The 11265-nt window shown below is 43.7% G+C and overlaps 1 protein-coding gene and 1 long non-coding RNA gene across 2 annotated transcripts; both read left to right on the top strand.

Annotated features, from left to right (window-relative positions):
• Positions 1-573: 573 nt before the first annotated feature.
• Positions 574-10858, top strand: LOC135234764 (uncharacterized). The gene is made up of 4 exons (XR_010324198.1): positions 574-798; positions 3943-3999; positions 7349-7405; positions 10767-10858. It is a non-coding gene; the product is annotated as an uncharacterized LOC135234764 (long non-coding RNA).
• LOC135234762 (serine protease FAM111A-like) lies at positions 8178-10534 on the top strand. Its single transcript, XM_064299664.1, has one exon. The coding sequence runs from the start codon at positions 9283-9285 to the stop codon at positions 10387-10389; it is 1107 nt and encodes a 368-aa protein (XP_064155734.1). The 5' UTR covers positions 8178-9282; the 3' UTR covers positions 10390-10534.
• Positions 10859-11265: the final 407 nt, after the last annotated feature.

Below are 11265 nucleotides of genomic sequence, written 5' to 3'. Positions count from 1 at the left end.
ATCCAGAGGAAGGGGTTGGCCCCAGATCACATATTTGAAGATATTACAAAGCTAAACGTACAGAAATTGATTCGATGGCTAATTCAGAGCCATCTGTACTGTGCCGTTTTATGTGCCATTTGCACAAGAGGCATTGAAGAAACTTTGAAGTAAAGTACTAAATAATTGTGGAGCGTGACTGTCAAACAAATGCCAATCTGGCTGGGAGACTGAAACATGCGATTCCAAAAAGTTTTTAGTGAGAGTAGACAAATAACTGAACGTTTTGATGTCAAAAAAGTGTATAGAGAGTCAAAATTGAAGGAGCTGTGACGTTAAAAAAGCAAAGAAAATGCTGAAAACCAGGTGCCCACACTAAGATCTGAACATTCTACAATGTTTTCCTATGCGGAAAAATTGCCCACAAAACGTTGAATATTTCAAAAAATCTGGAACTACCCGGCGATTTTTGTGTAAGAAGTTTTAATGTCTTGCAAAAATTGTAGGACTAGATGGAGCTAGAAAGATTGGGCGGAAAGAGCAGATTTAAAAAATATATATGAAAGTGAGTAATGAACACTCCTCCAATCATATCATACGTCGCTGGTAGAGATGTTACCAGCGTTTCCTCTAGCCTCCCCCCCCCCCCCCCCCATTTCCTCTTGCTTCTCGAACAAATCTGACTACATTATTACTTGACGTTGCTGGTAATTAAAACTGTAGAAAACTACACGATCAGTAGAGCAGAGAAGGCTGCATTTCCTGACGGGCCAACCTGACAAATATTCTGCTTGCTGTGGGGTTAATGACAGCGGCCAAGTGAGTACTTGTACTTTACCTTGCTTTTAGCCGTTTTTGTTTGAAAAGAAAATGTATACGTGCGCTGGCCTTAACATTTTTATTGACATACTTTCACTGAATTTTGGAAATCGCTTTTAATTCAGTGGAATAATCTTTTGGATAATGTAACTCTCCATTCATTTCCTGAGCTTTAAAAAACATGTGTAGTCAACCAATATACACCTTCAGGTCAAAAAAACCCTCAACAACGTTCCCAGAAAACGTAAATAAGATTTTGTTTTTTCCATTCTGAACTGTAATAATTTGTCAAATAGTTGGAGATGTGTTGCCTGCAGTTTTAATACGCATTTTCTCTCATTTACTGTTTCACGACGAAGTTACTCTTTAAACAGCAGGATTATCAAAGTGAAAACCAAGGTCAGTTAACGTTCACTTTTAGCTTTCAATTTTCCAGCTGATGGTATAACTTCGTATCTTTTTTATTTTTTTTTTTTAATGAAGTGCATTCAAAATTCACAAAATCCCTACGATCTCCCCAGTCTTTGAGTATTCTTAAATTGAAACTTGCTGTATGAGCAAGCCACCGTTTAAACTTTCAGTTTTCCGAGAAATTACGATTCCATTCTTGTGCCCATTGCGGGTGTCTACTGGTAGCCTATTAGTCGGTAGGAGATCTTACATACTGTAGCCTACATACAATAAATGCACGACAAAGCCAGCTCTTGCAGGTGAGAATTGGTGAGGCTAGCATGTTTCTGCATCTTTAATAACCATCGTTGGCTCTGGTGGGACCAATTAACTTTTCCAATAATATTTATTGTGGGGGCAGGCGGGGGTAGGGCTGGGGAGCAAATGTCAACCTAATATCAATCTCACTCCTACGCCCCTGGCTAGCTGGTTACCTTGTCCCCAAAATTGTCTCTGACTCTATCGCTTATATGACAGCCTCCTTTCTCTTCACTAGAAAAATTAATAAAATCTCGAAACTTGCTGTATGATCCGTGTCCGTTCGGGATGATGAATTTTGTTTTTACACCAGAAATGAAAAACGAACGGGCGTTCCTCATTTCTTTTTTAATACAAAACGAAATAACCAATAGATAGCGTGTTTATTCCGTTTATAAAGTAAATTCAGATTTCAAACGTTTCCATTTTATAAAAGGACGAGACTTTATGAGAATCAACTGAAACCCCGAAATGGTCAGAAATCGCGTTTTGACATAGAACCTTGTTTATCTGAAAATGTCTCAAATGTATTAACCGAAAGAATTGGATAGAAGACTCCTTAGAAGATTAGTAGGCTACAGTTGAACGCAACACACAACATTTTTTGGACCTTGAACTTTTAAATGGTGAGATCGTACGTAGCTAGCTAATCGGAATAAAATGACACAGCATCACACCTGCCCCTGAAGCACTCTGCCTGGCTGCGAGGACGGGGAAATCCTTATGTGGTCATACAGTAGTAGGACAAGCCACATTGCACGCACTGAAATTAACGCAGATACTGTCAGTACTTGTCAGTATTTGCATAAAAATAGTCGATTTTCGCCCCACCTACTTCGCTTTGCAACGGCCACTTTTCAAATTCAAATTCAAAGGCTTTATTGCCATGACATATTTAAAATATATATTGCCAAAGCGTAGTGATAACAATAATTAACTACAGTAAGAATAGGCTATATAATTAAAAAGAAAAAAGAAGACAAACAGCAACAACAATAACAGCATAAATTATATAAATGACTTTTCTCTTGTCGCTGTAAATCGCCAACTCTCATTGAAAATTAACGGTCGCCGGTTGCTTGTCTCTCTCCTGTATCGCCCCGTATCACCACGGGGTTACCCGATGCGACATGGCGACTACCAATGGGAGTGAAGGCAGCGTGACAGACGTTGCTGAAACAAATCGTGTCTAGCCGGTCTAGCCCGGTCTAGCCTACTTGTTTAGTTCTGTAACCTGGTAACCACAAGCCAGAAACGCCCATAAACGACAAGCGACAACGGTTTATCTCCCTCCCGTCTCGCCCCGTGTGACCGTAGGGTTATACGCGGGCACAGTCAGAGACGGTTTGATAATGAACTAGTTGCCTACAGTTTAGGCTAGTAATGCATGCCCTCAGATATCCAGATTAATATTTTTTCTACATTAATATTTTTCTACATTTGACCACTGTAGTGCTCCGTAGCCGCTGGACCATTGGGACCAAAACGGAAATCAGAACGTAACACCATAAACTTTAAAGAACAAGTTCATTTTTATGTAATATTATGTTTAATATCAGTTAGTAACACGAATAGTCAATTGATTCTCGTTTTTAAACAGTCAAGACAGTTTTTCAACAGTCACGATTCAACAGTCAGTCACTGTTGCATTTGTCCCATTTACAGTATCTTGGCTGAACCACTACGCCCAATTGTGAGTATTTTTGATGGATCTTTTTGACAATCAATTTACTGTTCAAAATACAGGAGAACAGCCATATCTTCCCCATCCGCATCTCATAAACCATGCAAGAGACACCCCTCATTCTGGCCCACCTAGTTACAGTGAGTGTCATAATGTTTGGGACAAAGACACATTCTTTCTTGATTTGGCTCTGTACTCCACAGTTTTGTGTTTGCAATCACACAATTCAAATGAGGTTAAAGTGCAGAGTCTCAGCCTTTATTGAAGGGTCTTTTCATACATTTTGGTTTCGCCTAGCAGAAATTACAGCGCTTATTATACACAGTGCCCCCATTTCAGGGCATCATAATGTTTGGAGAAATGGCATCACAAGTGTTTCTAATTAGTCAGGTGTCTTCAGTTACTTCCTTAGAGCTGGCATAAGAGAGCTTTCAGTATCGAGTTTTGATTATAGCTTTATGATTGTTATTGGGATTTGTCAGCATGAGGACCACAGCTGTGCCAAAGTCAATGGCTTTTCCCTCATTTTCCCTGTGAGTGAAAAAAGGATGAAACAGACCGAAGAGAGAGAGAGAGAGAGAGAGAGGGGGGTCATAAATGTTCCGCTCTCAGATGACGTCCGAATTGAAGCCGACAGCTCGACAGCTCCCAGCTCCTGATCTCTCAAGAACACACACACAAGCTCACATCAAGTGCATTTCTATGAGGCGTGAATGGGCCCTTCCTAACGTGCACATTCCTTTCCTTCACAGGCAATAGCATCCAAAGACGCGCTTCCCAAAGTGAAAAGAGAACGTCTTGAAAGCCAGGTCAGTTTTTCTGTATGTTCCGTTTATTTATACTGGGGTAGCGGGTCAAGTATGCCACCTGCCAAGTTACAAACTGGCAGGGTGTACCCTGTTCAGATATGCCACCCACCAAGTTACAGACTGGCAGGGTGTACCCTGTTCAGATATGCCACCCGCCAAGTTACAGACTGGCAGGGTGTACCCTGTTCAGATGTGCCACCTGCCAAGTTACAGACTGGCAGGGTGTATCCTGTTCAGATATGCCACCCACCAAGTTACAGACTGGCAGGGTGTACCCTGTTCAGCATTCGCAGACACAATGACCACACTCTCACTCTCAGACACTAAAATCTGTCCCCCCTGACCTTTAAACACACAGAATTTAAGTACAGCTGCCCAGTTCTTCTGTATCTTCTAACTCTTCTTCTTGTGTTTCTTCGTGTTCTTGCTTTTCCCCCTTTTCCTCTTGGTTCTTGCTCAGGAAACTGTAGAAAACTGCACTATAGGCAGAGCAGAGAAGGCTTCTGAGTCTTCTTCTTTTGCTTCTTTGCTTTCTTAATTTTCCTGCCTATTACATCATCAGAAATGCTCCAGTCCTGTAAGTGCCCCAACCAGACACGATGCCAGCGCTCAATCTTGGGGGGGGGGGGGGGACAGATGAACTGTAATGGGTGGCACATGTTATTTGCTTATTTTTGATGATGTGATATTGTATTTGATTCATGTTTGATTCGTGCGTCACTGACAATTAGGTAGCATACAACCTAATAATTATTAGAATGTGTCTATGTCTAGATTTATTATTCAATGGCATTAACTGGAATGGCTATCCAGCCAATCATAGTAGTGCTTGCATCACAGAACCCCCCTGTCAATCAAAGACACTCCATATTTCTCTATTTTAATGTCTTGATTTATAAGGAACATAGACTAGGTTAGTAAATTACTTTTATTTTTTAAATGTACTTTTTTTATCAGAAAGATACAATAATTGAATTTATATGTAAATGATCTGATTTATTTCTGGAGGGCACAGCATTCTGAGTGGGTGGGCCTGGCCCTATAAGGCACACCCCCCGGCCCCCCACCCCCCTCCCATATCGACGGGTCCTCTGCCAACTGGACAATATTTACTTCAGCCAGTAACAACATGTAAACAACTTGTTCCTTTAATGACAGTGTTCATATATTGTCGGAAGTAATGCATTGTGCAAGGAGGAAGGCTACAATTTGCTAGCAAACTTTTAGGTAGTGAAAACATTTTGGAAACATGTTGAATGTTGAGTAAGTTAGCGCCTCCCCCATACCGCCTCCCCCATTAGCACCTCCCCCATACCGCCTCCCCCATTAGCGCCTCCCCCATACTGCCTTCCCCATTAGTGCCTCCCCCATTAGGGCCTCCCCCATTAGTGCCTCCCCTCATTAGTGCCTCCCCCATTAGGGCCTCCCCCATTAGTTCCTCCCCCATTAGGGCCTCCCCCATTAGGGCCTCCCCCATTAGTGCCTCCCCCATTAGGGCCTCCCCCATTAGGGCCTCCCCCATTAGTGCCTCCCCCATTAGGGCCTCCCCCATTAGTGCCTCCCCCATTAGGGCCTCCCCCATTAGTGCCTCCCCTCATTAGTGCCTCCCCCATTAGGGCCTCCCCAGCCTCCCCATTAGGGCCTCCCCCATTAGTGCCTCCCCCATTAGTGCCTCCCCCATTAGTGCCTCCCCCATTAGGTGCCTCCCCATTAGGTACCTCGCCTCCCCCATTAGTGCCTCCCCCATTAGGGCCTCCCCATTAGTGCCTCCCCATTAGGGCCTCCACCATACCGCCTCCCCATACCGCCTCCCCATTAGGGCCTCCCCCATTAGCACCTCTTCTATTAGAGGAGACAGTTTTAGGAGATTGTGAAAATAAATACAACAAATATATAAATCCTATCAACTTAGTGATGCTTAAGTGAAAAATTAATTTGTATGCAGATGGTTCTTTATTGTTGTGCCCCCTCACCAGCCCAAGTCTTATAACCTGCAATTTGCAGACGCGCAGTGACTGACTGTGCAGGGCTCCCTGACTTCCTTTCACCCTCCGAAACCAGACAGTGTGTTAAACACAGAGAACGCTAAGAGCAGTGCTGAGTACTGTTAAAACCAGACAGTGTGTTAAACACAGAAAACGCTAAGAGCAGTGCTGAGTACTGTTAAAATCAGACAGTGTTAAACACAGAGCAGGCCCAGAGAGCAGTGCTGAGTACTGTTAAAATCAGACAGTGTGTTAAACACAGAGAACGCTCAGAGAGTAATTCTGAGTACTGTTAAAATCAGACAGTGTGTTAAACACAGAGAACGCTCAGAGAGTAATTCGGAGTACTGTTAAAAGACCGTCAGATTCTCGTTTTTCAACAGTCACGATTCAACGGTCAATCACTGTTGCATTTAATATTATCCGGGGCTGGCCGTCCCATTTACAGTATCTTGGCTGAACCACCGCGCCGAATTGAGAGTATTTTTGATGAACCTCTTGACAATCAATTTACTGTTCGAAATACAGGACAACAGCGACCTCTTCCCCATTCCCATCTCAATAACCATACAAGAGACACCCCTCATTCTGGCCCACCTTGTTACAGTGAGTGCTATAATGTTTGGGACAAAGACACATTTTCTCGATTTAGCTCTGTATTCCACAATTTTGGATTTGCAATCACATAATTCAAATGTGGTTAAAGTCAGGGTTCAAATTACGGGCGGTGATGCCACTGATAGGAAATATATTGTAATATTTACGATTACAGGTAAGAAGGATATATAAATGTTTTGACACCCCCAACATGTTGTTTCACCTCTTTTGGGGGGGTCAGACCCCCCCAATTCCGCTCGTAATTCGAACCCTGGTTAAAGTACAGAGTCTCAGCCTTTATTGAAGGGTCTTTTCATACATTTTGGTTTCACCTTATAGAAATTACAGTGCTTATTATACTCAGTCCCCCCATTTCAGGGCATCATAATGTTTGGGACAAACCTAATTAGTCAGGTGTCTTCAGTTACATCCTTAGAGCGGGTATAAGAGAGCTTTCAGTATCTAGTTTTGATTCTAGCTTTGCGATTGTTATTGGGATTTGTCAGCATGAGGACCACAGCTGTGCCAAAGTCAATGGCTTTTCCCTCATTTTCCCTGTGAGTGAAAAAGGGATGAAACAGACCGAAGAGAGAGAGAGAGAGGGGGGTCATAAATGTTCCGCTCTCAGATGACGTCCGAACTGAAGCCGACAGCTCGACAGCTCCCAGCTCCTGATCTCTCAAGAACACACACACAAGCTCACATCAAGTGCATTTCTATGAGCCGCGAATGGCCCTTCCTAACGTGCACATTCCTTTCATTCACAGACAATGGCATCCCAAGACGCGCTTCCCAAAGCGAAAAGAGAACGTCTTGAAAGCCAGGTCAGTTTTTCTGTATGTTCCGTTTATTTATACTGGGGTAGCGGGTCAAGTATGCCACCTGCCAAGTTACAGACTGGCAGGGTGTACCCTGTTGAGATATGCCACCCACCAAGTTACAGACTGGCAGGGTGTACCCTGTTGAGATATGCCACCCACCAAGTTACAGACTGGCAGGGTGTACCCTGTTCAGATATGCCGCCCACCAAGTTAGAGACTGGCAGGGTGTACCCTGTTTAGATATGCCACCCACCAAGTTAGAGTCTGGCAGGGTGTACCCTGTTCAGATATGCCACCCACCAGGTTAGAGACTAACAGGGTGTACCCTGTTCAGATATGCCATCCACCAAGTTAGAGGCTGGCAGGCTGTACCCGGTTCAGGTATGTCACCCACCAAGTTAGAGACTAACAGGGTGTACCCTGTTCAGATATGCCACCCACCAAGTTAGAGACTGGCAGGGTGTACCCTGTTCAGATATGCCACCCACCAAGTTAGAGACTGGCAGGGTGTACCCTGTTCAGATATGCCACCCACCAAGTTAGAGACTGGCAGGGTGTACCCTTTTCAGATATGCCACCCACCAAGTTACAGACTGGCAGGGTGTACCCTGTTCAAATATGCCACCCGCCAAGTTGCCTTTAATTTCTCCCAAGAGGGAAAATGACACAAGGGATTTTTTTCATCTGATAAAGGATATCTATTATCAATAAAACGACTGTAGATTACTAGCCCACAAATGTAAAACTTGACGTAGTCAAGCCTTTCACCGTTTGTGTGTGTGTGTGAATGGGATAAAAGCACTATATAAATGCAGTCCATTTATATGCAGCTGCATTTTTTTTAAAGTTTCAGGACATTTGCTACAAAGTTAATTGTCATTATTGTGCACAGCACAGCAAATGTGCGTTTAATTCAAAAACTTTCAATTCAATTTTTTATTATCATAATTTTAAGTATTTGTAGCAATTTCTAGACCAATGGTTGTTCAGGTCCAGAAGTTTTGGGGAAATATTTATTAAAATGTACATATTTCAATACATATTTCCACAATCTACTTCTAATATGATCATTCTATTTCATATTTGCACTCAACACGCACAGTGCAGGCTGACTTCTGGGACTTCACCTGATTGACCAGCAGGGGTCACTGGTGTGTGTGATGATACATTGTCATCCAGGCTAACTAATATGTCTCCATCTCTGGCCAGTTATATATCACCCTGTGGGGCTGCCAGGCACAGACAGCATTTAAAACTGGCCCATGGGGCCCATCCATGCTCTACAGTGTCCTAACAACATGAGCCACCCAGCAGCCCCTAGAATTTAGTAAAATACACTATAATGTTTACTGTAAGGCATTTATGATTTGGAGTAGTTACATGCATGATTAGGGCAGCACGGTGGTGCAGTGGGTAGCACTGTCACCTCACAGCAAGAAGGTTGTGGGTTCGATTCGCAGCTTGGGGCCTTTCGGTGTGGAGTTTGCATGTTCTCCCCGTGCCCGCATGGGTTTCTTCCAGGTACTCCGGTTTCCTCCCACAGACCCAAAGACATGCAGGTAGGCTATTTGGAGACTCTAAATTGCCCATAGGTATAAGTGTGTGAGTGAATGGTGTGTGGTGCCCTGCGATAGAATGGCGGCCTGTTCAGTGCGTAGTCTTGCCTCTCACCCAATGCACGCTGGGATAGGCTCCAGCACCCCCCACGACCCTGCTCAGAATAAGCAAGTATAGATAGTGGATGGATGGACATACATGATTAATGTGGATAGCACGTACATCAACTAAAAACTTTATTTCCCCCCCAGGACAGAGAGAAGCATTTACACACTTTCACCTTCCGTGAACATAGTAAACCAGCAGCAAACATTATACCCTGCATGGAGGCTGGAACCGTGCTGGAGGCACTCAACAAAAGTGAAAAATTCACCACTCTCGTCAGGAAAAATAAGGAAAAGGACATTCTCATTGTGAGAAAACTGCCAGAAAATGCAGACATAGCCACACACTTTCCCTGCTGGCTAATTAAAAAAGAAGAAGAATTGACAATACAATTCAGTTCTGGGAACAAATCTGACCCTGAGTCTCCTGAAACAGGAATAATCACAGAAGAGAGCAAACTGGTCACTTTTTATGTTGACAGAACGGGGGGAAAATATTGCAAAACTAAAAAATTCTTGAAAAACATGAGCAACACTGATATTCCCTATCTATGCATATATGCGTGTGTAGGTGAGACTGCAGAAGAAGCCCTGCGAAGAGACGGGCGCTTTGCGAAAATCGTGTTTCAAGAAGGCAAAGAGCTAGAGAATAAAGAGGATGGATACTTGTTGGAGATTTATTTACCTGTTACTGAAGAACAAGACGGAAAAACATTTAAACTGAACATGCGAAAAGAGGAAAATAAATCCCCACAGCCTACTACCACAGAAACCGACTCCGGGTCCCAAATCGCTGAACAAGCAGCAGGACCCGCGCAGGAACAGGGAGAATCCACTCCCAGTTCAGCCACATCGGCACCAGCAAACCCACCTGCGCAAGAACAGGGAGAATCTACTTCCAGATCAGCCGGATCATTCCATGCCTTGCCTGACTCTGAGGAGCTGCTGCAGATCCTGCGTTCCCAGTTTGAAGGTCTGGTGAAGCATATGAAGGACCGAGAGAAGGTGAAGGGGAATGAGGAAGTGCTGGAGCTGCTGAGGGAAGAGTATGGGAAGAACATAAAGGTATTCTGGGATGTGTACAGAGTGAAGAACCTGATGAAGAAGAGTAGATCCGTCTGTGTTCTCATCAACAACACTATTAATATACAGGGCACAGGCTTCCTGCTCTTTGATCGTTTCATCCTGACGAATGCACATTTGATCAAGATTAAATGCCAGATCATGTCAGCTTCCATTATGAAAATGAGCATTTACCCCAAAAAACGCGTCTGCCCGTTAAAGAAGTCATTGACTGGGCTTATAAGGTCGATGAAAAATGCTTAGACTATGCTTTATTGGAGCTCGATGAGAGCTCAACTGAAAAGCTGCCCCCATCACTCCTTACCCAGTTTGGTCCACCCATACACTGCGGTGGGGTGTGCATCATTGGACACCCAGATGGGGGAGTGAAAAGAGTTGATTTCTGCTCTATGATCTTCAAGTAACATGGACAAAAGATCGGTTTTGAAAATAAATACTTTCAGTGGATCAAGTGGAACCTTAGTGTGTGGGAGGAAACCAGACGATTGCCTATGACACCTGTTTTTTCCATGGGTCTTCAGGCTCTCCAGTCTTTGATGTCCATGGTCAGGTGGTCGCCATGCACACCGGTGGGTTTAGCAATCGGCACCAAGAGGTGTTGAGTACGCATTCCTCTGCAGCACATACTGAAGCACTTCTTGAAGAAGGCGAAGGAACGGAGGCCTGACATTCTTCTACGTTTCATTGAGGTAGCACAGACAAATAAAGCTCTGCACCCTCATTCTGCCTACACACCCCTCAATCTGCAATGGACATACATCCCGCCTATGTTAGCTGACAGTCCCTGAGCCAATGAGATTCATTAGACCTCCCCCATAGCACCTCTTCTATTAGAGGAGACAGTTTTAGGATATTGTGAAAATAAATACAACAAATATATAAATCCTATCGACTTAGTGATGCTTAAGTGAAAAATTAATTTGTATGCAGATGGTTCTTTATTGTTGTGCTCCCTCACCAGCCCACGTTTTACAACCTGCAATTTACTTTTAAGTCCATTCCAGCTGCTCTTAGTCCCCATTCACACTACCGCTGAATCTGGTTGTCGCTTCTCATTTTAGTGCTTAATACAGTCAAGTTCACACTTAGTATGGTTTTGAATGAGAGCAATAACTAGTA

Source organism: Anguilla rostrata, chromosome 11, assembly GCF_018555375.3.
Source record: "Anguilla rostrata isolate EN2019 chromosome 11, ASM1855537v3, whole genome shotgun sequence".
Lineage (NCBI taxonomy): Eukaryota > Metazoa > Chordata > Actinopteri > Anguilliformes > Anguillidae > Anguilla > Anguilla rostrata.
The sequence above is the reverse complement of the archived record's forward strand: the minus strand, read 5'-3'. Positions and strand labels throughout refer to the sequence as shown.